Source organism: Triticum urartu, chromosome 6A, assembly GCF_056163025.1.
Source record: "Triticum urartu cultivar PI428250 chromosome 6A, HENAU_Tu73, whole genome shotgun sequence".
Taxonomy (NCBI): Eukaryota; Viridiplantae; Streptophyta; class Magnoliopsida; order Poales; family Poaceae; genus Triticum; species Triticum urartu.
In genome coordinates this window covers 592,739,333-592,765,253 of record NC_141878.1, presented here as the reverse complement: position 1 = coordinate 592,765,253, position 25,921 = coordinate 592,739,333, and the positions used below count along the sequence as shown (strand labels likewise).

Genomic DNA, 25,921 nt, shown 5'->3' with positions numbered 1-25,921 from the left:
ACAGATTTTCAAACATTTTCTAAAATCATAAAAAAAATCATGAACATTTTATACTATTTGCAAACATTTTTAAAAACATTTTTATTGAATAGGCGAACATTTCTAGAATTGATGACCATTTCTTTTGGAAATTGGTGGAACAATTTTTAAAATTCACAAACATTTTTTTGATTTAACGAACATTTTTTGAAATGCATGATCTTTTTTGTATGCACGAACATTTTATGAATCATGGCATTGTTGATTTTCGTCAGATCATTTCCAGCAATGGTTTCTTGTCATCTCCATAATATGCGGCTTGCTAATTCTTGAGAGTGAGCAAAGACAGACATTGACCGGAATGTGTCTGTTGTAGTATTTGCTATCTTCAGGAAAAAGAGAAGTGCCAGGCTGGAGATCCTTGTTTTCAACAGATGATCATTGGCCCAAACGGCTGAGATTTTTGTTGCCCAGCCAGTATAATTTTACTGTATTGCATAGTGCACCTGTTTTACAATATGTCAATTTCTGGTTAAGCGACGGTTATTTTCTCACGTAGATACCATGAGAAATATCGGCCGCGCTACAGAGTCATGGGATCTCCGCGTCAAGAAGCCTGGAAAGACACTCCTGGCCAGTGTTGTGTCTCCACTTTCGATGGCCATGGCCGGCAGTTACTTCTGTGGCGATGGATGTTCCTTCGTCGCATCGGGTGGCAAGAACCAGATGTGCTCCCCAACTTCAAACTTTGCATCACTTTAAAGCATGTATTCTTCATATATTCCGTGCGTGTGCTGTGACTGTGTACTGAATGACTGTAGTGTTGGAGATAATTCATTTGGAAAGTCGTGTATACACCCAAACGGTTTTTGTACCAGCAGTATGTACTTTGGAAGTGTGATACTGATACCAGAAGCTAGGTTTTTATCACACACACTGGTGCAGTAAACAACCTTATTCAGTAAACAACTTGAATTTTTTGATTCAGAATCGCCTTCTCTAGATGCTGAGTGAAAGCAGAGCATCTCTCTGCTGAGCTGATCTGGGACTGATTCCCGAGGAGCGGATTCAAGGCGTTGGTGTTCGTTCGATCTATACACTTGGGAGCACCTGGTGGTTCTTCTTGATTCTGTCCATGTGCCATGTCAATGTCACCAGACAGGCCGAACCAAGAGCACTGTGCTGATCTTGGGGGTTGCTTTGCTGAAACAGAGACCCCTATATTTTTTGGGACGGAGGGAGTGTATGTACTTTTCTGTGGGGAGGCACAGATAAGATTTCTGGGGGAAACTGCAACATAAAATGGGAGAAGGTTTGTATGCCCAAGGATATGGGCGGCCTAGGCATCCTGGACATGGACAAATTCGTGCGTGCCTTGCAGCTTAGATGGCTTGGTTGGTTTGGAAGGACCCAAACAGAAAAAATGGAGATTTTAGTACCCAGGAACTGAGGCCAGTACAGGATAATAAGTAGGAGTAGTATAAAAGTAGTATAATCTTCAACTATTGAACTTGTTTCCAGGGGAAATCTTCAGCTATTTAATATCAAAACCACCATTCAAACTTTGTTTCCAGGGGAAACTCTGGATGAACTGCAACAGACATTTGGCTCTTCAGCATCATGCAAACCCACACTCTTAGAACTGACTGTCGGCAGCTTCATATGGAAGTTTGAATGTGTGAGTTTGCATTTTGAATACAGACTGAGTATTCAAAACGGAGCTGGAGGCCAGGCTTTCAGCTTCAAATGCACAAACCTGCAAAAGAAAACAGACTGAAAAATGTGACGGCAGCTTCATATGGAAGTAAAACAATGCTGAAAGTAGGCACTCCCTGTTTCACAAGCAAAAGCAGATTTTTTTTTTCAAAATGGAGGCAAAAGCTTTGCCTTATCATCTCATTAATTAAGAAGAGTTTTGAATTACATGACCGACCGTCCATGGACGGCCCAAACCGGTAGCCTATACTCTCGCGGAATAAGAGAACTCAAAGCTCGGCCCCTGCCAACCCCGAAAGCCTGGCCTCCAGCTTCATTTTGAATACTACTACTGCTAAATCAACTGTAACATGAAACAGAGTTAAGACATAAAACAGACACTTCTTTTTTTTTTCTTAGTTTCACTTTTGCTTTTTGGGCATCCTGTAACCCAAGGTTATCAGAATCGCGATTCTGTTATACGATTCTACGACTTTACGATCCAAGATTAGCCCTTTGATTCTACGATTTTAGTTCTTAGAATCTACGTTTCTACGATCCTGATAATGAAGATTCTATGATTTGCGATCCTACCACCGAAGCTCCGATCCGATTCAAAATCGCGATTCTGACGACCTTGCTGTAACCACACTAAGGCGTGGTCACACTCAAATGATTCGGACAGGCCGCCATGCACAGAAGCCAGATAAATTGGCGTGCACTTCTTCAAAGTTTTGTTTGGTAAGTCGTCGTTCTTGAAGTTTGTTGAGTACAATATAAACCTTCGCGCCTGTCCCCCGAGTCTACACGCGCCGGGACCCGCCTCATCCCGATCCTGTGCATGCTGCGTCCGGCTCCCCTGGATTGTCTGCGCCCGGCTCTTCTCCTCCTGCTGAGTCGCGCGCCGCAGACGATCCTCTTGACGTCGTTGTCTCCCCCTCGGGATCGCTGGGATCTGCTGCTTCGCTGGAGGCTGCACCTACGGGATCTTCTGTGCCAGCTCCCTCTGTTCTTCCGTGTACACGACTTCAAAGTGGTACACTACAACCTTTTAATTATAAAACAAAATATGGGCTGGTTGCTACTGTTCCTACAGGTGAACCCCGCACTATTCATGAGGCTCTTGCAGATCCCCAGTCGAAACAAGCCATGGATGATGAACTTTTTGCTCTCCAGACAAACCGTACCTGGCATCTTGTTCCTTCTCGTCCAGGTCTTAATGTGATTGACTGCAAATGGGTGTTTCGCATCAAGAAAAAGTCAGATGACACTATTGACCGCTATAAAGCACGCTTGGTTGCAAAAGGGTTTAAACAGAGGTATGGGCTTGATTATGAGGATACTTTTAGTCCGGTTGTTAAAGCTGCTACCATTCGCCTTGTTATCTCCATTGCTGTCTCCAGAGGCTGGACTCTTCGTCAGCTAGACGTAAAGAATGCGTTTCTTCATGGCGTTCTGGAAGAGGAAGTCTATATGAAACAACCTCCTGGGTTTGTAGATCCTCACAAGCCATCTCATATTTGTCGACTGGATAAATCTCTGTATGGACTCAAACAGGCTCCACGAGCATGGTATTCTCGCTTGAGTCTTAAGTTGCAGGCTCTTGGCTTTGTTCCATCCAAGTCTGACACTTCCTTGTTCATTTACAATCAGCATGCCACAGTTATCTTTGTTCTTGTCTATGTTGATGACATCATTGTCACAAGTTCCTCTCATGCCGCAGTCATGGCTCTTTTGAAGGATTTAAATTCTGATTTTGCTCTTAAAGATCTTGGTGATTTGCATTATTTTTCTTGGAATTGAGGTCAGGCCAAACAAAGAGGGTGGTCTCCATCTTTCTCAGGAAAAATATACCACCGATCTTTTGAGCAAGGCAGGGATGCAGAGTTGTAAACCATCACTGACACCTTTGTCCAGTTCAGAAAAACTTTCTCTTACAGAAGGTGTGCCCTTGAGTCCGGAGGATGGCACTAAGTATAGGAGTTTGGTGGGTGCACTTCAGTATCTCACACTCACCAGGCCTGATATTTCATTTGCAGTTAATAAAGTATGTCAATTTCTCCATGCACCTACCTCAGCTCACTGGACTGCTGCCAAACGTATACTAAGATATGTGAAACATACTTTGAATGTTGGACTAACATTTACCAAGCCATCATCTACTCTTGTCAGTGCATTCTCTGACTCTGACTGGGCAGGTTGCTTGGATGACAGGAGGTCCACAGGAGGCTTTGCTATTTTCTTTGGTCCTAACTTGATTTCTTGGTGTGCAAAGAAACAGGCAACTGTGTCACGTTCCAGCACTGAGGCAGAATGTAAGGCATTGGCAAATGCTACAGCAAAAATTATATGGGTTAAGGCTATGCTCAAGGAGCTTGGGATATGTCATACACAAACTCCATGTCTTTGGTGTGACAATATTGGAACAACATATCTTTCTGCTAACCCTGTTTTCCATGCAAGAACCAAGCACATTGAAATTGGTTATCACTTTGTCAGAGAAAGGGTTGCTAGCAAGGAACTGGAAATTTGGTTTGTTCCTTCCAGAGATCAAATTGCAGATGGCTTTACAAAGGCTTTGGCTACAAAACAGTTTGAGGAGTTCAAGCGTAATCTGAACTTGAGGCGTTCAGATTAAGGGAGGGTGTTAGCCAATATTGTTGCGCATCAAGGAGGTAGTTAGTTAGATAACTTATCTCTATATTCTATCTCTATCTCCTCCCCTTGTATATCTCTTCCGTATGGTTAGATTGTAACCACCGGATCCCTTGTACTCCAAGCCATATCAATACAAATACATGCGGGTCACCATGTTACGGTGATTGAGACGCTTAAACCATTCTTAACACCTTTTTCCTGAATGCTTCCGCACCTGAATGCACGTTGTATTTATATAAAGGGCTAAAAGCGAGAGGATCTGCCAGAGCACGACGTCCATCGAAGACAACCATCGTTTTGTCCAGTGTCAAAAGAGAACCTCTCCCTGTCTGATTCCGGCTGAGACGCACCCATCGAGCCCAACTGAAGGATGACTGGACTTGAAAGAGGTTGACTGACCTCAGGTCTCTTCTCCTTTTTTCTCTGTGATATGAGAGTATTACGTATTAAACTCGTGGAACTTCTGCAAGCTGAGCGTCTATCATTTCAACACAAACGACACAGCGCCCGGCAGCAACATCATGCAAGAAAGGCTGTCGTTCTGTGCGATCCGGCCAAGCAAAGGTGCCCTCCAGAGTCCTTACTAGTGAAGTGCTGCTAAACATTCATCTTGTTCATCATAGCTAATATTTTTATTTCACATGCGTTCACTTAAGGTGCCCTTCCATTCATCTTGTACCTCTAATTTTTTTCCCCGATTTGATCATATATATAGAACCTACTACTAGTATTTTTCATGAGAAAGCTGACACAGCTGCCGTGCCTGATAATTTTTTTTTTCAAAAAGAAGATATCCTGTCCTTTCCATGGGTCGATGCACACAACCAATCTTACAATGAACGTGCTGGTACTCACAATGTTTTGCTCTTCCCACTTTGTAGTTGACGGGGCCCTTACATGTGGCAGTCAAATGGCGAGGCTCACCACCATGCTTACGCTACTGCTTATTTCTTGTGGAGTCGGCAACATCCGCTGCTCCTCCTCGACTATGACAGTCCATGACAACAGCACGGACATGATCTCGTTGCTAGATTTCAAGCGGGCCATCACCACCGACTCCTGGGAAGCTTTGAGATCTTGGCACGTCAGTGTCCCCCTTTGCAGATGGAAGGGTGTCGTCTGCAGCGGCCCGAAGCACCCAGGGCGAGTCATGAAGCTGAACCTGGGCGACCTAGCATTGTCAGGCCCGATCTCACCATCCCTCGGGAATCTGACATTCCTTAGGTCACTGGACCTGTCCAGTAATGACTTCAGCGGCGAGATACCACATCTCAACCGTCTCCACAGATTAGAGGAACTTAACTTGGGAAACAACTCACTGCAAGGGATCATTCCAGACACTCTTACAAACTGCTCCAATCTGTGGCTCCTAAGGCTCTATGAAAACTTTCTAATGGGTGAAATTCCCCCGTGGTATAGGTCACCTATCCAATCTAGAGTATTTAGGTCTTCGGGAAAATAATCTCACCGGAGCAATCCCACCAAGCCTAACAAACATCAGTCAGCTTGTAGTCATCTTTCTTTTTGGTAATAAGCTCACAGGAACTATTCCTGATGAGTTGGGAAAACTCTCAAATCTTTCTCGACTGGGCCTTGCTGGAAACAGGCTATCAGGTGGAATCCCAGAAACCCTGTACAAATGCAATCAGTCTTCTCTCAAAATTTTAGACTTAAGTTCCAATATGCTTGGGCAAACACTGCCATCTAACTTCGGTGATACCCTCCTTAATCTCACATATCTCTATTTGGACGGTAACAATTTTGAAGGTCAAATCCCTGCATCATCAGGCAATATTTCAGGGCTAGAAAACTTAGACTTGTCCTCCAACAATTTCATTGGTCAAGTTCCATGTTCTTTTGGTAATCTTGGGATGCTACGGTACCTAAACCTTCAGCAAAACAATTTGTCGGGCCTCATCCCAATAGAGCTTGGCGGCTTAAAGCGGCTTACCCATTTGTCTCTGTCTGATAATAATCTGCAAGGTGGGATACCATGAAACAATTTTATTGGAAACAACAGTTCCATCTCACTTTGAGGCAACATGGACTTCTCTTGGAGGAACACTGGATCTGCTCCCATGCATGTCCTACCATCTCTCGGACAAAAGAAACACAGTACGCACTACTTGATTAGAGTATTACAATATATTTGCTTCCATGTCATTCGTATTTAATTGCTTGGTCTATTTTATGCTCACCAAGAGCATGTCAAGAGCAAACCTATCATTCTTGTTTTGTTTTGTATTTTGGCCATGTATATTTCTTGGGCTGGGATATTCCCAGCCTTCTCTTTGGCAATAAAAGATCTGGTGAGATCGTGGCTCTCAGTGCTCGGCAATCGGATTTTGGAGGGGTAGTATGGATATTCCGAGTTTGTGTTTCATTGGTGATAGTAGTCTTCTCCTTGCTGCTGGCTGGAAATAATAACGCATGGAAGGAACTTAGAACACAATCAGTAAGCACGTACATAGAGTTCAACGGTTTAGCTTAGAGTTATCTAAAATATGATACCGACTGACGAGTCAATGACAATATAGCTAAGCACAACAAACAAATTGGAAAGAGAAACATATCTTAAAACAGAGGACATACACGACTAGCCAAAGGACATAACTAAACTCCACCTCATAGCCTACTCTCGCGGTATAAGAGAACTCAAAGTTCGGCTCCTGCCAACCCCGAAAGCCTGGCCTCCAGCTCCATATTGAATACTACTACTGCTAGATCAACTCTGACATGAAACAGAGTTAAGACATAAAACAAACACTTCTTTTCTTCTTAGTTTCACTTTTCCTTTTTGGGCATCCTGTAACCACTAAGGCATGGTCGCACTCGAATGCTTTGGACAGGCCGCTGATAAATTGGCGTGCATTTCTTCAAAGTTTTGTTTGGTAAGTAGTCATTCTTCAAGTTTGTTGAGTAAAATAAACATTTTTCCAGCATGCTTCCGCACCTGAATGCACTTTGTGTTTATATAAAGGGCTAAAAGCGAGAGGATCTCCCAGAGCACGACATCCATCGAAGACAACCATCGTTTTGTCCAGTGTCAAAAGAGAACCTCTCCCTGTCAGATTCTGGCGGAGACGCACCCATGGAGCCCAACTGATGAACAATGACTGGAAAGAGGTTGACTGACCTGAGGTCTCCTCTCTTTTTTGCTCTATGATATAAGTGTAGTACGTATTAAACTCGTGGAACCTGTGCAGGCTGAGCGTCTATCATTTCAACACAAACGACACAGCGCCCGGCAGCAACATCATGCAAGAAAGGCTGTCGTTCCGTGCGATCCGGCCAAGCAAAGGTGCCCTCCAGAGTCCTTACTACTGCTAAACATTCATCTTGTTCATCAGAGTTAATATTTTTACTTCACGTGGGTTCTACGTACCTCTAATATTTCCCCGGATTTGATCATATATATAGAACCTAGTACTAGTATTTTTCATGACAGAAAGCTCACACAGCTGCCGCGCGACTCATAATTTGTTTTGTTCAGAAAGAAGATATCCCGGCCTTTCCATGCGTCGATGCACACAATAAATCTTACAATGAATGTGCTGGTACTCACAATGTTTTGTTCCTCCCACTTTGTAGTTGACGGGGCCCTTACATGTGGCAGTCAAATGGCGAGACTCACCACCATGCTTATGCTACTGCCGTTGCTGCTCGTTTCTTATGGAGTCGGCACCATCCGTTGCTCCTCCTCAACGACAACAGTCCATGACAACAGCACGGACATGATGTCACTGCTAGATTTCAAGCGGTCCATCACCACTGACTCGAAGCAAGCCTTGAGATCTTGGCACGTCGACGCCCCCCTTTGCAGATGGTACGGCGTCCTCTGCAGCGACCCAAAGCACCCAGGGCCAGTCACCGAGCTGAATCTTGACTTGCTATCATTGTCGGGCACGATTTCACCGTCCCTCGGGAATCTAACGTTCCTTAGGAGTCTGGACCTGTCCTTAAATGGCTTCACCGGTGAGATACCTCCTTTCAACTGTCTCCAAAGATTGGAGTACCTTTCCTTGTGGGACAACTCACTGCGAGGGATCATTCCGGACACTCTTACAAACTGCTCCAATCTACAGGACCTTTTCCTGTTTAACAACTTACTAATAGGAGAAGTTCCCAGCGGTATAGACCTCCTATCCAAGCTAGTTGCGTTAAATCTTGCCTTGAATAATCTGACCGGAACAATCCCACCAAGCCTAAAAAACATCAGTAATCTTGAAGAGATCTCATTTATTGGTAATAAGCTCACCGGAACCATTCCTGATGAGTTGGGAAAACTCCCAAATCTTACTGAGTTAGCCCTTGCTGAAAATAGGCTATCGGGTAGAATCCCGGAAACCCTGTACAAATACAATCAGTCTTCTCTCCAATATTTATCCTTAGGTTCCAATATGCTTGGGAAAACACTGCCATCTAACTTTGGAGATACCCTCCTGAATCTCGAAGAACTCCTATTGGAGGATAACAATTTTGAAGGTCATCTCCCAGCGTCACTAGGCAATATTTCAGGTCTAGTGGGGTTAGACTTGTCGTTCAACAATTTCGTTGGTCAAGTTCCAACTTCTTTTGGTAATCTTGGGCTGTTAAAACAATTAAGCCTTCAGCAGAACAATTTGTTGGGCTTCATCCCAAGAGAGCTTGGTGGCTTGCAACACCTCACCAATCTGTATCTGTCTGATAATAATCTGGAAGGTGGGGTACCATGAAACAGAGTCTTTGTTGGAAATAAGCACGGCAAGAGCCTTTATCAGTATTGGAGGCAACCTGTGGGGACTCCTTTGGAGGAACACTTGATCTGCTAGCTCCCATGTCCTACTATCTCTCGGACAAAAGAAACACAATACGTACTACCTGATCATATATATAGAGTATTCATTCTAATATTTGGTTACATTCCACCCATACTGTTGATATATTTTATTCTCACCAGGATGTCAAGAGCAAACCTGTCATTCTTGTTTTGTTTTGTTTTGTTTTTTGGCCGTGTGTAATTCTCGGGGTTGGGATCTTCCCAACCTTCTCTTTGGGACCAATCGTGGCTCTCAGTGCTCAGCAATCTGCAAAACAGATCAAAAGGATAGTTTGAGCATAAAATCATCAGGATTTGTCATGCTAACCACTGGCATGTTACCGACCGTCCCATTGAATGGTCTACAAGAAAAGCTAGTTCACGTCTAGGTCTTGTCATGCTGACTGTTCTAATACTGGAGTTATCGAAAAAAAAGAAGCTTATAACAACTTGGACAGTCAAAGCAGACAAAAGTACAGGCAGTGTGGAGAGTGTTAGGATTAACTTAACTTGCATACGCTTTAGGGAACCGTAATGTGGTTGCTAATTGTAAATCCCAAACAGGCGTCTTGGTCACATTGTCACCCATAAAGATTACACTATCCCAGTCATTAGTCTCAAGTTACCCTGCTTACAAAAAAGAGAGAACCAGCACATTCCAAGTCCATGTCATGGTCTTGCAATGGTTGCATATTTTTCTTCTAGTTAAGTTATGGATGATATTTACAATGATTTTAAGAATCGACGAAATCAGTAAGCACATTATCTGTAATTCGGATTTTGAGGGGTAGTATGCATATTCTGAGTTTGCGTTTCATTGGTGATAGCAGTTTTCTCCTTGCTGCTGTTTTTTTTTAAACGCGGTCTCTTAGGACATGATTCATTAAAAAAGATAGAAGAGAGTTGCCCGGTTAATTAACGGAAAACCGGGCGAAACGATTACAACAGACGACCAACAGAGCACCATCAACACACGCCGACCCCAAGGCCGTGCACTAGGCGAGCTGCCAGCTCCGTCACCTGAGCAACCCGAAGCCGACACTCTACAACCATAACCAAAGCTGCCGCTCCGGCATCCGTGCCGCCGCTCCGGCATCCGTGCTGACCCTGAGGCCGCGCACCAGGCGAGCCGACTGCTCTGCCGCCCAAGCGACCAGAGCCGACACCCAACAACCATCCCCGGAGCCGCTGCTCCGACATACGGAAACCCCACACGCTGACCCCGAGGCCACGCACCAAGCCGCCAGCTTCGGTCACCCGAGCCACCGAAGCCGACACCCAACAAGCATATCCGGAGCCGCCCCTCCGACATCCACGCCGACCCCAAGGCCGCGTACCAGGCTGGTCGACAACACAATAATAGCGCATGGAAGGAACATAGAACAAAATCAATAAGCACGTACATAGAGTTCAACCAAGAATCCGTGGTTTAGCTTAAGAGTTATCTTAAAGATGATGAAGACTGACGAATCAATGACCATATAGCCAAGCACAACAAACAAATCGGGAAGAGAAACATATCTGGAAACAGAGGACATATTACATGACTAGCCAAAGGACTTAACTGCGCTCCACCTCATAAACAAATTCCATGAGTTGGCAACGCTTGGGTGAGAGATCGATGGTACGGTATTTCACTTACAGAACCAAGGCTCAGAGGACCAAGTTAATAGTAGTTCAGTTGTCTTAAATTTGTCAGCCAGACGCAGAGCCGTAACAGTCAGCTGCTGCATGTTAAGGCCATGAAGGACCAAGTTATTCTTCAGTGTGGGTAGTGGAGCTAATCAAGTGGAAACGGGGTAGGAGCTGCAGGTCTTGCTTCAATGGCACAAACATATCCTGAATCGCTCCGTCTCCGTGAAATGGGAAGCACTTTACAACTGGAATCCATCTGCGGAAATTGAGCAGATACATTTAATTACTGAGATGCAGGTGGAATGTATCCTGATGGGCATGCAGTTTGAGGAAGTAAATCACCATCTGATGGCAATGCGGAAAGCAAAAATCAAGAAACAGCAACTTCAGGTTCAGATTCACAACTGTCAGAAGAGATGGAAGGCGATATCGAAAAGCACCATTCGATATGAATGGGACAGTAAAAATGGAAGTTGCGATAAGATCTCACATCAAGATACAACACACCAGTAGCAGGAGCCTGAGACAATAGGTCTAATTGAAATTGGAACCGTGACCGGGACGGAGAGCACCAAAGTGCCTGCTGCCGCAGCGGGACGTGGTCTGGTGTAGCAGAAGCAGAAGAAGAACAAGAAGAAGAGATGGTCTGAAATGTTTATCTTAGTTTACTTTTGAGTTGAGCATGAGAAGCTTTGTTTTACCTCTTCACCTGCCTGACCGAAATCTCGACTTTCAAATCTGCATCTTGTTGTAAATTCACATGGATCAGTAAGAACTTGATAGAAACGGTTGAGCGTCCCTTCAGTTTTCAGGTGAGCGTACATCCAGTTTTCAGTGTTCAAAATACAACTGTCACATAGTTTTTGGATGCAGACAGAAAGTAATCACAACAACAGAAATTCAGACCAGGAACTAAACCGCAAAGTTATCACAGTTTCTTTAGATGGGCAACAAACAGGATAGATGTACGAACTGCTGAGCAAGACGAACTTACTATCAGGAACAAAAATAACTAATGTCCTCATGGCAATTAACACAAACACTTACGAAGAGATCAACATAGATTCTCCCAACTTACAGAATAGGGCTCCAACTTCAGTTTCTCACGACACAAACACTTCCGAAGAGTTCAACATAGATTCTCCCAACTTCACAGGAAATGGGTTTTTGTCACCCTCGAATTCAGCGATGAAGTATTCCAAAAGCTGAGCTCTGCCGGGTTGCAGAGCTGACGAAGCAGGCGAGAAGAAGCAGAACTTCAAAAGAACTAGTCACCGATGATGTGCATTATCGGCTTTGACAGCAAAGCTGAGTCTTGAGATTTATGCGTACACAAGGCTGTAAGGTTGTGCATCTTTGACCTGAAATGAATGGATCATCACACTATTAAGCTTGAGAGTGTTTCGGAACTGAAGCAGAGTATATCAGAGTGAATCCGTGAAACAGAAAAGAAATGATGTACTCCCTCCGTCCCATAATATAAGAACGTTTTTGACACTAGTGTAGTGTTAAAAACGTTCTTATATTTTGGGACAGAGGGAGTATATATAAAGAGGCATGCTCAATTATCATCAATCTTAACGCGAATCATAAATCCCAATGTACACTGAACTTGTGCTTTGCTTGCACATCACTCATACTATTTTAGCATATCCATCTCATTCACTCATACTACCTCTGTCCAGAAATACTTGTTGCTCAAACGGATGTATCTAGATGTATTTTAGTGCTAGATACATCTGTTTGAGCGACAAGTGTTTTCGGACAGAGGGAGTACTATTTTAACCCCAATATATATTTTCTGACAAGACAAGACCATAATGGCAATTATATATTTCCCCCTCCAATATTACTGGAAGAGTTAAAGTATCCTCCATGTGTAGAACTAGATCTCATCTTTGGACGGCTCCACAAAGCTTTGCTGTCCCAAAGAAGACGTGCTCCATCATTTCAGCTGATTGATTACGGCGTGCCTGTGTGTGCTTCTGCAGTTCCCTGTTTAATAGATTCAGCAGCTGGTCAGCGTGTCTTTTAAAAAAAAAATCCGGTTCAATGTATGAAAAATAACAAACTCATTTATATTGTGTGTAGTGTAAATAAAGCCTAGAATGCTGAATTTACATAATAAAGCTCGGTAGAGAACTTACAATGTTTTTGATGCGGGCAAGTCTGGTTCGCACAATAGCATCAATTCACTGTTGTCCAAATTTTTGAGCCATATGGGGGCCGGTGAGTTGCTGTATACACTGTAGCAAAGTCTTGATGCTCGTTTGGGACGAGTGAAAGCAGAGCATCTGGCATTCTGGAAGCAGAGGATCTCTCTGCTGAGCAGATTTTGGACTGATGCCCGAGGAGCGGATTCGAGGCTTTGGTGTTCGTCCGGTCTATACGCTTTTGGAGCACCTGGTGATTCTTGATTTCTGTTCATGTGCCATTTCAATGTCACCAGACTGATGGAACCTTGAGCGCTCTGCTTATCCTGGGGTCACACTCAAAGGGCTCCACGGGCTTGAACTGATCAGCCTTGAGCTTCTCTACTTCGCTTCCAAACACAGACTAGGTGGGCATGGTCGAGTCATACAGTTTGCTGGGTGCTGACCAAAGTAATTAAATGAATACCAGCTCAAATGACACTTCAGATTAACATGAATAAGTTTACAAGCACTGATGATGAACAGAGCTTTCTACGTCTTGCCTCTTGGCACATCTCACAAACAAGTTTGTTCACATATTAACCAACAGATGGCTTTTTCCTTATTCTTTTTTGCTATGCAAATGAGATCATCACTCTCTGGGAATAGATGATACAAAGCAAACCGATCAACATGGAAAAGACAGAGTGCAGTTATAGGGCTGTATATTTTTTTTTCAGCTTAAACATATCTTTTCTGAAATGAAACAGTCCGTAGACATAAAACATACACTTATTTCTTCTTAATTTCACTTTTACCTTTTGGGCATCCAGAGTCACCTCCTCCGAGCCTAGACAATGATCTCACTTTTACAATGATCTCACTGGTAAATATATTTTTTTCTTCAGCTTAAACAATCCAGCAAAACATATGTATACACTTCATGTGTTAAAGTACAGACATACAAATACCAATAAGATACAGTACAAGCGTCCAACCAAGGCTTATTTAGAGCTACAAATAGAGATATGGTGCAAACATACAAATAACAATACAGTACAATACAGACGTCCAGCCAAGTCTAATTTAGAGCTACAAATAGGGATATGGTGCAAACATACAAATACTATTTAGATACACGCAATTCACTTGCTGCGAAGTTGGGCACTTCATGGTGCACCGTCTTGAGTTCTCTCCATCATGTGAGCCCACCTTACAGCCACTTGCACATAAACCATGTCGTACATCATATCAACAAACTGGAAGAAGGCAGCTCTCCATGTTCTCTTCATCAACATGGTGCAGAAAACTGTCCACAGACCCACCACAAATCCAATGCTCATGGCAAGATAAACAGATGGCATATGATCTATATCTTCGAGGTCACTTTGCTCTGCATCATGTGTTGAGCAGTTCCTGCCAACCGGATCTCCACAAAGACCAGGGTTACCGATGTAGATATACATCTGGTTTCCAAGAGTTTATAACTGTTCTCCGGGTGGTATTGCACCGGACAGATTGTTGAATGACAAGTTCAAGTAGCTCAAATAAGTTAAAGCCGACAAACTTGATGGTATTGCACCAGAAAACTCGTTGAAGGATAGGTCGAGTGAGTCCAACTGCCTTAAATCACCAATGTGGTTTGGGATTGCTCCTGTGAGTTGATTATTTGACAAGTTCAGATTGTTAAGCCCAATGAGTAGAGTTGTCTCCTCCGGAACATGTCCTGTCAAACTATTAATTGACAAATCAAGAATCACTAGCAATTTGTAGATTACAAAGGTATAGTTACGCTTTTGGTCCTTTATGTATACTCGGATGCTCTCTTCAAAATTGTAATACTCCGTGTCCTGCGAAACCACTGTCATCATTGCCTTCAGGTTTGACAAAGACCATGGTATGCTTCCTGTTATCTTGTTGTGTGCTATGTCCAAATAATGAAGACTGTCTAGGGAAGTGAGATTCTTAGGAATATGGCCGCTGAACATATTTGATCGCACTCTTAATATTTTCAAATGTGGCATTTTTTCTGGCAACCATTCAGGCAATCCTCCAAATAACCAATTGTAAGAAAGATCAAGGAACATTAACCTTGACGACCTTTGAAGAAATTTAGGGAATTCACCAGTGAGACCGTTGTTATTCAGGGCTAAGCTTAGCATGTCAAAACCAAATTGATTCGTAGAGTTTGCATCAGATTTCTTCCAATCCTGCATAATATCAGATTTGTTTCCTGATGCTTGCAAGAATGAAGCTCGGGAAAATGTCACCCAAAACCAATCAGGAATAACATCATCCAGATTTGCGTTACTGAGAACAAGAACATCAATGTCAGATTGCCATCTAAGCCACTCTGGAAAACTGGGGCCCAGTTGGCATGAACCGAAACCTGCGACCTTCAATCTAAATGGAGGAACCCATTTGTGTTTGATAGCTAATCTCAAAGAGTTGTATGACAAGTCAAGATACTCTAAATTCAGTAGGCCCGCGAAATGCTCCTCCGAGAGCACACTGCTGAATTTATTATGGCTGAGGTCCAACATTTTTAAATTACGGAGTGCTCCAACTCCTACAGATAGAGGGCCAGTTAACATGTTTTGAGATGCTTGAAGAACGGCGAGACCGGTCAAGTTCCCAATCCAAAAGGGTAGATTCCCAGTCATATTTGCACCCTGCACTGACAATTCTTGCAATGTATTCCATGCACACATTGGCAATCGCTCCATGAACTCCCCTATGTTTGAACCAGTGTTGATACCGCTAAACCTCATTATTGTCAAATTGCACAGATTATATAATTTGTTTGGTATCAGACCCACAAGATTGTTCCAACTAAAGTCTATGACTTGAAGGGACGTCATGTTTGCCAACTTACTAGGAATGGCCCCTTCCAAGCCGGAATCTTGGAGGTAAAGCTCCTTAAGGCTTGTGAGATTCCAAAACCATGCGTGCTTGAGTGAATTATTATAGAATTTGTTATAAGACAAATCAAGTATGTCGACATGTGTGAGGTTGGAATGTGACATGCTAGCGGATACGGGAAGATTGAGTCCACAGGAGCTCAGGCGAAGCACTTTAAGAGAAGGAAGCATGTTCACCATCTGAAGCCAATCCTTGGCAGAACTAAGATCCACCCAGCTCATGTCAAGATGGCGCAAAGAAGAGAGACGTGGCAACCATGCAAGGTTCACTGAGTAACTATTTGAATCAAGAAAATTCCAACTGACATCTAGATATTGCAACTTTGAGAGATTGCCAAGTTGGGAAGGTATTCTTCCAGTGAATCCAACATTCGAGAGGTTGAGATACCTTAGGTTCTTGAGAGAAGTCAAGAACACAGGGATGCTTGTGCCGTTGAAGTAATTCCAGCTCAGGTCAAGATACCTCAGGTGTTGTAAAGTAGCCAAAGAAGAGCTCATCTCCCCTGCCGACAAGCTCAACCATCCGCTCACGTGGCCGTGCGTGTCGATGCTGCCGAGGCTGACCTTGATGATATGGCCAGTTCTGTTGCTGCAACGGACTCCCTTCCATCGACAACAGTCGTCGCCCTTCCATGATGACAGACGACCAGCAGGGTCCAGGAGGCTTGCCTTGAAGGACAGAAGCGCATCTCGCTCGCTGCCGATGCAGGCTCCTGATGCACTCGCTTGACCATGGGAAGTGGATGCTGCTTGGAAGATCAACAGGCAAAGGAGCAGCGCAGTTCCTCGGATAAGGAGCGCAAGCTTAATCATGTTGGTCGGAAATGGCAGATGGAAATGAGACAGAGCAGCTTCTCTCTTGTGCTGCAATATATACGAGTATGGTCTGGTCATCAGGGCAAACTTTTCCTGTAGTCAAGTTGCAGCTGGATTTTGTTGATTGAGACAGTCAACAATGACAGGCTGAGGTTGGAATTTCTACCCAAGATTCGGTCATTAGCTTGGACCAGAGACTTCTCAATTCTCCTTTGGAGATAATAATGAGTGGACTAGTTTGGACACTCGGGCAAAAGCAATCAGACACCAGCCTATGTCATGTCGAAAAAATTAAAATAAAATTCAGAAAATTTCCAGTTCTTGAGCACTCGCACCTTCATTTTCTTGGAAAAATGGTGCACGCAGGCATGCAAAAAACTGCTCCGTAATTTCTCTCTTGAACCAGTCAATCATACTGTAATACGTAGTATGAAGCAGAAACTGCAAGGAGACGATAGGAGGGGACCTTGTCGGCGTGGAAGAAGGAGTCAACGGAGGCGTCTTCGGTCGGGGTCGTCGTGGAGGTGCACGTCCATCCCCATCCGCCCAACCACCCGCGACCGCGACACCGCCTGCCTGCAGATCGACACCGCCTGTCTTGCGCGCCCCAACTTTCCCAGTTAGCGGCGGCGAGGCGGCGAGTTTGACGGTGGCGGAGAGGTGGGGAGTGGGGGAAGAGAGAGGCGGCCAGACCACGGCGGCGTGCGTGTCATCCACAAACCGGGCCAGGATTTTAGATGGCCTGATGGGCCAGGCCGGCATCACGTGGTCACCTGCCCGGTTTATTTTTTACCCCTAAAAATTGTTTCTTTTTTGCTTATATAAGGTTTGCATTGCACCCTGTTACTACAAGATGAGTTCAAATGATCCCTAATAGAAATGGATTCAAACGAACTGGAATCACATGGGGTATGGGAGAAGAGTTCAAAAAAAGCACACACATCATCAAAACACACAGAAGGGGATAAACAAAAAGGGGTCACACTCTGAGGAGATGGACTTAGGGGGGGATACCCATGTACACTGCATGCCTTCTCGTCTCCTCCCTGCCGACACCAACGATTGTGTTGCATCTGCCATCGCATCACCCCCCCCCCCCCACACACACACCCCGTGAGGGATTGGTTCAAGGTCCATGAGCAGCTGAAGGGAGGTGCTGACCACCCGCGGCCACCATGAGAGGAGGTGGAGGACCATGGGGATCGTGCATCAGCTTTCTACACGGCGCCGGCTATGAATCTAGCAAAGACGGACGGAAGCAGGACTACGACCAAGCGAGAGGAGACGCCTGCCAGCTACTTTGCTGGCTAACTGAACCAGAGATTATAAGTCCCACATTGCTAATTTAGGTGGACTTGCACCAACATATTTGTATTTTTTTACGAAACTAAGAGAGTTTTATTCATGGATCATAAGGTTACAATCGAGTGGCAATATATCCTCACAACATGGAGGACATCTGTTCATCTATACCGCAGTACATGACTCAGTACGACTATAGTTTGCCATACAATCTGCTACCCTATTTTTGAGCTCTACTGGTTTTCTAAGGAATAAACTCCCTGCCAATCATCGTCGCCTTGATTTCAGCTACCAAGTGTCCATAAGCTGAACGAGACCAATTATCACCTACAAGTATTGAGAGAACCTCTGAGGAATCTACTTGGACCATCGCTGGACGATCCGTATGTTGTGCAGCTAGGGCCAAACCTTGCATAAGCGCATGTAACCACAATGGTTGTCTTACATCTAGTACGTTGCATCTCGATACTGCACCAGTAACATGCTTAAACTTATAATTTCATCGTCCGCAAATAAAACTTATAATTTCATCAAGTTTACATATTATTTAATCTAAAAAAATCAAGTTAACATATTTGTGCACGGTGAGCCTAAACTTATAATTTCTTTAATAAAAATGATGATAAAAATATTGAACAGAGTTTACATATAAAACTAATGGAAACTTTATTGTACAAACTGCACCATTGCCTAATCACTTTGTAGGAGCAATGAGCAAATGGTTCAACCCCGAGGAAGAAACTCATATACTCCCTCCATCCGGAATTACTTGTTGTGAAAATGGATGTATTTAGAACTAAAATACGTTTAGATACATTCATTTCTACGACAAATAATTCCGAACAGAGGGAGTAATTCTCAAGGTGTTGTAGAACGTAACGGAACTGCTCAAGTGCCATGGTCACATGCACTAGGATATTATACCTTCCATGTACTTGCAGACTGAAAACGAGCTAGAAGATTATTTTGATTTGACACGTACGTACGGCTCCGGCTCGGAGTCAGTTAATTATACAATTCTAGACTACGAGAAAGGGGTTCACTATGTGACAATCGATGAATTGACATTACATGTATGGATACTAGCAGAATCAGCCGATGGCCGGCCGGGTGGGGTGGATGTTAGCGCACGAGACCAACCTTGGTCCTTATGCTCGCATCATAGACAAATACTCTTACATGGAAAAAGGCTAGCCAGAGCGACACATCTGATCATGTTGACAGTAACTATGACGACAATGAAGATCGCATCCATGACACTGATAACTTCAGTGACACATCTGATGACATTGATGGCAACGGTGATGACGTTGATGGAAAAAGTGATGACGATGAACATGGTGGCTGTGAGCCTGATGACTTCAGCAACACAACTGATGACGTTGATGACGAAAGTAACAACAATGAAGATGGCGTCCGTGACGCTGATGACTTCAGTGACATGCCTGATGACATTGATAGCAACTGTGATGACGTGATGGGAGTGAATTGCAAAAAACATTGACACTTCAGGCAAGGTTTGCAGGAACCACACATTTACGGAATTATGTCAAAAAACACTATTTTTTTCATAATTTTTTGCAAAAAACACTAATTGCTTGTTTGGACCGTTTTAAATATGTTTATGATATGGGGTTCCATAAATGATGACGTGGCATAACTGTTCACACTAGACGTCGTTAAAGATATATATATTTACCCTAAGCTCCCTCCTTTTTTAGAAAAGAGCCAACGGTAAGTTTCCATCTCCTCTCCCACCGTTGACTATGTCAGCTGGGCCTCCCCTATGCCAGCCAATGGAGCTCGAGCTCGCGAGCGTGCAAGCCAGCAGCAGCTCCCCTGCGCCAATCGGGCCACGAGCTCCGCCATGCCCCATTCCGAACAGCTCACCTAGAGCTTCACCGCCTGGCCGCCGGCGCCGCTGCTTGCGCCCACGCGCGGCCGGCGCGGCTGCTGCTGCTCGTGGCCGGTGCCGCTGCTCGCCACCACGAGCGGTCGGCGTGACTGCTGCTACTCGCGGCCGGCACGGCTGCTTGTGCCCACGCGAGTCCGGTGCGGCTGCTGCTGCTCGCGTCCGCCGCCGCCGCCGCCGCTCACGTCCGCCGAGCTTTGTCGCCGCCCAGTGTCGTGCCCCACATGGCCACATCGGGCTCCGCCGCCCCCGCCATGTGCTGGCAGGATGCGTGCTCGAACTCGAGCAACAGGGGTCGATGGATGCGGTTGGCTGCTACCTCCAGATCGAAGCGAGGACCAGGGTCAACACGCGCGATGCAGAGGTCGGGCGTGAGGTCGACGCAGTGGACGCAGCAGTGGTGCAGGTGGAAGCAGAGCTCCGGCGTGAGGCACGGCCGCTGCAAGGACTTGGCGCGGCGAGGCACTTGGGTCCAAATCCGATGTGGAGGGCTTCGCCAACGACTTGGTTCGCTGGATCCGGGCGAAGAACACGGCGGCTCGACCTTGGCGTCCATAGCGCGGCGGGATAGAGCTCATGGGCAGAGAGAGAGATGAGACAGGAAAAGGACCCGATTGCTTTTATTTCCGGGCCAAGGAGCCGATTGCTTTTTCATTTTTCCAAAAAGGGTGTTGGTGTAAAACCGTCTGTCTAAAGGCGTCGCCTGAGAACCGTTACGCCACGTCAGCAAAAGCGGGACCCCCATGTCATAAACATACTTAAAACGGTCCAAATGAGCAAGCAGTGTTTTTTGCAAAAGTTATGAAAAAAAATTAGTGCTTTTTGCCTGAAGTGTCGATATTTTTTGCAATTCACTCCGTTGATGGCAAAAGTGATGACGATGAACATGGTGGTTGTGAGGCTGATGACTTCAGCAGCACAACTGATGACATTGATGACGAAAGTAACAACGATGAAGATGGCGTCTATGAAGCGGATGACTTCAGCGACACAGCTGTCACGGACGATGTTTATGCCGTCCAGGTTTATTAGGGTGTCGGGCGACTTTCTGCACTTCACGTTCTGAAAATCCTGTGTGATATAGGATCCCTCAAGCACACTAGAAATGTCGGGACAGTGCACCAAAATTTATCACTGGTGATGATGACAACGTGCTACCTACCTCTTGCCTCTTCAGATATCTTATTACAAACAAGTGTGTCAGTTCACATGTTATAGGGTAGATCAGACTAGGCTTGAGAAGGAACTCGCGGAAGAGGAAGGTAATGGGGTTGTAGAAGGAAGCAGGAGATTAGGAACTGACTTGAGGTGTTGGTGTTCGTTTGATTTATAGACTTTGGGAGCGCCAGGTGGTTCTGATATTTGGCCATGTGCCATGTCATTGTCATCAGAATGACCGAAAATCGAGCAGTCTGTTGATCCTGGAGGGTCCTCTGCTTTTGCTTGTTTGTTTGTGAAAACAGAGACCGCCTATATTCAGCATTGCTTTACTTTCGTATGAAGCTGCCCTCACATTTTTCTGTTCGGATCCTTTGCAAGCTCGTGCATATTTGGATCAGCAGGTAACCATTGAAGTTTGTCTGTTGTTACATTTTTTGTTTTTTGAAATGTCTAGGTGTCTGCTAACATTTTTTTTAGAAAAGGAGGATGACCCCCGGCCTCTGCATCTGCGAGATGCATACGGCCACTTTATTGATTATTCTCGAGGACCTTACAAAGTATTACAACAATATGCCTAAATCCACCATCTTGGCAACATATGCCGCTACTCTTATCCATACGATGAAGGGGTGCTAGCTGGGCCACTCAGACCACTCACCTAAGCCTAACATCAAAAGCCGGAAGCCCCAGCCGAGCCACATACCGGGTCTGGGGCACAATCCGGTCAGGCGCACTCGTGTGTCGTCGCCGCCATCTTCCACAGGTCCGTCTTCAGATCATATTGAGGCATCTACCTTGTCTGGCCACTCAGCCATCGAAGTCACCATGACGCCAGACAGCTACCTCCTCCTGCGCGAGTCCATCCCGCGCATCGGACGCCGACCCTCCATAGCACCATGCCGCCGATAACCGCCGCCATCAATGTGTGAGATGAAGCACCGCTCCGCCAAGTCCGGCAGGGCTGCTGAAGACCAAGCACCGTGGAATAAGGACTCCGAGGTAGAGCACATAGGCGGCAGAGCGCCAACGCACGGCCACCAGACGAACTCCGACCACGCCACCAACCGCCGCCAAGCAACCAAAGCATCACATCCACCCCAAGCTCACCACGAACAACACCCCCAAGAGGGTGACGACGCCCGGAGCGCCGCTGTCGCTCGATCCGGCAAGGATTTGGGCTTTCGCCCGGCATACGAGCTGGGTGGAAGGAGGAGGGGAAGGAGGCAACCTGGACGGCGCCTACAAAAATGGTACGGCGCTCTCGGGCGTCGCCGCCGTCGTGGCCAGCACCGCTGGCCTCGGATTTCTCCGGAGCCACCTTCCACCTCCAGCCGCCAAACAGGTACAACTCCGGCGATAAAGGCTGCCCAAAGCAGGACCATCGGAGGCAGCCCTGGTTGAAGTAGACGGAGGCCTTCAGATCTGGATCGGCCGCCGCCGAGACGCACGCACCACAGCCGCCACCTGCCGCCGCCTTGCCGCCCCCGCAGCAGAGGAAGAACGGCCAGCACCACGAGCACCGGTCACCGCAGACCCGGCGTCGACCCACCAGCCGAGGCCGCCGCCACGGATTCAAAGCCCCCCGAGGAAGAACGGGGCGGCCAGATCCTCGCCGCCACCTTCACCGGCGGCCGAGCGGCGAGCCGGCGGCCACCTCCAGTGGCGACGAGGGAGAGGAGAGGTGGGGGAGAGGGCCGGCGGCGGGCTAGGGTTACGCCGCCCGAGTCGCCCCTGCGTGAGCGACGCGGGGGCGCGTTGTTTTCTTCGTTGCCGTTCTTTTTCTGTTTGGCTTCAGAATCGCCTTTCTAGATGACTAGTGAAAGCAGAGCATCTCTCTGCTGAGCTGGTTTGGGACTGAGCCGAGGAGCTGATTTGAGTTCTGGTGTTTGTTCGCTAGCTGGTTGTTCATTTCTGTTCATGTGCCATGTCAATGTCAACAGAAATACAGAATGACTGAATCTCAGAGCAGTCTGTTGATCCTTATATCCGCTTAGCTGAAACAGAGACCCTTGCATTGTATCTGCTTTGCTTGGTTGCTTGTGAAACAGAGAGCGCCCACTTTCTTTTCTTTTTTTGTTTTTGCGGGGAAAGAGAGCGCCCACTTTCAGCATTGTTTCACATTTCTTTTACAGTCGTGCATTTTTGGAGGAGATCGAAGACCACAAATGTCTGCTGCTGTTCATCCGAGTTTCCCCTCGAAACAAACACTTCTTTAGGGAACCGTATTGTTTTTTGAAACGGAGGCAAACGTTTTGTCTTATCGATTAATTAAGAAGAAGAGAATTGCCCAGTTAATTTAAGGAAAATCGGGCAAAAACCTACACAAATAAAGCACGGACTAACTACTCACAAAGCAAGAAATCCCTCAATCGCACAGTCGGCCCTTGCCAAACTCTCTGAATGCACAACATCCACAAACCCACTACTACTACGCCAACTGAATCTCAACACGAACACCATGACGCAAGACATCATGCACCTCCCAAGCCGAGAGACCGAAGATCATCCATCAAGCAACCATAGACGTCTTTCCTATGACGTCACTCTTGCCTTTGCCCATCTTTTTTAGTTTGCCCCTTATTGGCGTTCCCGTCAGGAGGCAAGCAATTGACCTGCCCAAACCAGGTCTAGCAACCTCCACGCTAGCGAGCAAGTCACAAAGTTCCTTCGCGAAGAGAGCATTTGGATTTGGAGTTGAAGTAGGTGCCAACACACTTGGCTCAATGGCCACGCCACTCACAGGCATCACCTCCTCGCTGGTCGCATATGAGGGAAGGGCAGCAACATCTGAAACTCCGCGCTCGATGACTAACGGGTGACGCCCAATGGATTTGGCAAGCGAGAGATCGCACCGTCCAAATCACTACTCTCCTCAGCATCAACTATCTGGCTCGACTCCAGGGGTGATGTTGGTGGCAAAGCCACACTCGAGATCTCGGGAGGGTCTACTTGAAGTTGCTCGACGCACAAAGGCAAAACCGAGCCCGCACACAACTCCCGAAGCTCGGGCATGATTTGTAACACCGGAGTCACAACCACATCATTGTCAAGTCCCTCAGAGGCTAATGGCGGTGAGCTGGCCCTAGCACGAGGGGAGAAACGTCTATGAAGCTCGTCTCCCTTCTCAGCGTCGAAGCTGCCATCGGGCACAACCAAAGGGTGCAACACATGAGCAGTCTGCAACACAGGCGGCGTCAGGGAGAGCCCGCCCAGTGCAGCCTCAACTAGCTCCATGAAGCTCTCCATCCGCAACATCCAATCTTTCATAGAGGCAACGACATCACGTAGAGGCTGGACCGTTTTCTCAAGCTGAAAGGAAGCCATACCAAGGAGCTCAGAGCGCAGCATCTCTGCCTGCCTCTCCAAAGTGGGCCGCATCAAGATATCCGCCGGGGCCATTGAGGCAGCAGGAGCAGAAACGATCGATGGCCAAGAATCACGACAAAATGTCTTCGAGAGGGGCGGGGCTTCTTTCTGGACCTTGTATGGAGATGGAGCTTGTTGGTGCTCGACGAGAGACGGGGCAATGGCGACACAATAGCTCTTCTCAAGGAGCCGAGGGGACGCCGGGCATTGCGGCACTCACGCGCTCGATGACCGTTCTCAAGACACCGATAACATCTAAAAGGATCTCGACCATCCGCTGCAAGGTGTCCAGGAAAGAGACATCTGCAACATCGACCATGAAGCCAAGCGGGGACGGGACGGGGAGCCAAAGCAAGGGCTTGTGACGCCTGGCGTTGCACATCGCGCCGCGGGAGCACCTTCTGCCAACCTCCGCATGTATCCGCATCACACGCCATGAGTCCTGCCGAGCAGCCGAAACCGAGGATTTAGTAGCCGGCGGCGGCGTCCGTGGGAACCATATTGTGGTTGCTGCATGCGCATGCAGCAGATTTTAATTCCTCCCCTAGCCAGTCAGCCCACGTGGTGAGGCCTGCTCCCTCCCTCGTGTCGTACCCTGCCTTGGAGCGCTCCGTGCGGAGACTGGCTGGCTCGCGTCGCGAGCGCCAAGTACTAGCTTCTACTACGTATTTACTTGACCGGTGGTGGACGGACTTGAGGTCTTGAGGTTGACGGACTTGCATGAGGTCTTCCCTCCCCTCCGGTGGTGGCCAGGCTTCACATAATAATAAGGCTAATCAAGTCCGGAAGAGTTAGTCTTTTTATACCCCGGCCGGGGCCTCATCAACCAGCTGAGCATCAAGTCTAGCGTTCCAACCCATACCTGGCAGTGGCACACACACCTGATCTCACAACCCGGCAGCAAAACCATGCAAGAATGGCTGCCGTTTCGTCCGATCCGGCCAACCAAAGGTGTCCAAACATCCATCTTTCGTCTTGCCGACAGTTTTCTGTTTGCGATCAAGCATTTCACAAAATCAAACCTCTGTGGTCTGTGCTATGATTGCCGTAGCGGCTACCAGCAAACTCTTTTTTTACATGCATGGGTTCTAATGTTTTATTAATTCTTCACACTTGCAGGTACGGGAGGCCTTATGTGTAGCAGTCAACCGGCGAGACTCACCACCATCCTTAAGTTATTGTCATTGCTGCTCGTTTCTTGTGGAGTTGGCAGTGTCCGCTCCTCCTCGACGACGACAGTTCATGATAATACCACGGACATGATGTCGCTGCTAGATTTCAAGAGGGCCATCACCAACGACTCCAAGCAAGCCTTGACATCTTGGCATGTCGGCGCCCTGCTTTGCAGATGGAAGGGCGTCGACTGCAGCGACCCGAAGCACCCGGGGCGACTCACCAGACTGAATCTTCATGACCTAGCGTTGTCGGGCCCGATTCACTACTAGATATTTCATTATAACCGAGGGTCCAATTACCGTCGGATATTTTTTATCACCGTCAACTATTACTAAAACCGACGGTACACCGTCAGCCATCTCCCGTCGGC

At 46.5% G+C, this 25,921-nt stretch overlaps 1 protein-coding gene and 2 pseudogenes across 1 annotated transcript; 2 read left to right on the top strand and 1 right to left on the bottom strand.

Moving 5' to 3' along the window:
- Positions 1 to 5,230: 5,230 nt before the first annotated feature.
- LOC147966879 (uncharacterized) lies at positions 5,231 to 6,329 on the top strand (annotated as a pseudogene).
- Positions 6,330 to 7,590: 1,261 nt separating this feature from the next.
- Positions 7,591 to 9,047, top strand: LOC147966878 (uncharacterized). The gene is made up of 2 exons (XM_087527405.1): positions 7,591 to 7,633; positions 7,924 to 9,047. Exons 1-2 carry the CDS (start codon positions 7,591 to 7,593, stop codon positions 9,045 to 9,047), a joined length of 1,167 nt encoding a protein of 388 aa, XP_087383531.1.
- A 5,019-nt stretch (positions 9,048 to 14,066) lies between these two features.
- Positions 14,067 to 16,631, bottom strand: LOC147966877 (receptor-like protein EIX2; annotated as a pseudogene).
- Between the last annotated feature and the right edge of the window lie 9,290 nt (positions 16,632 to 25,921).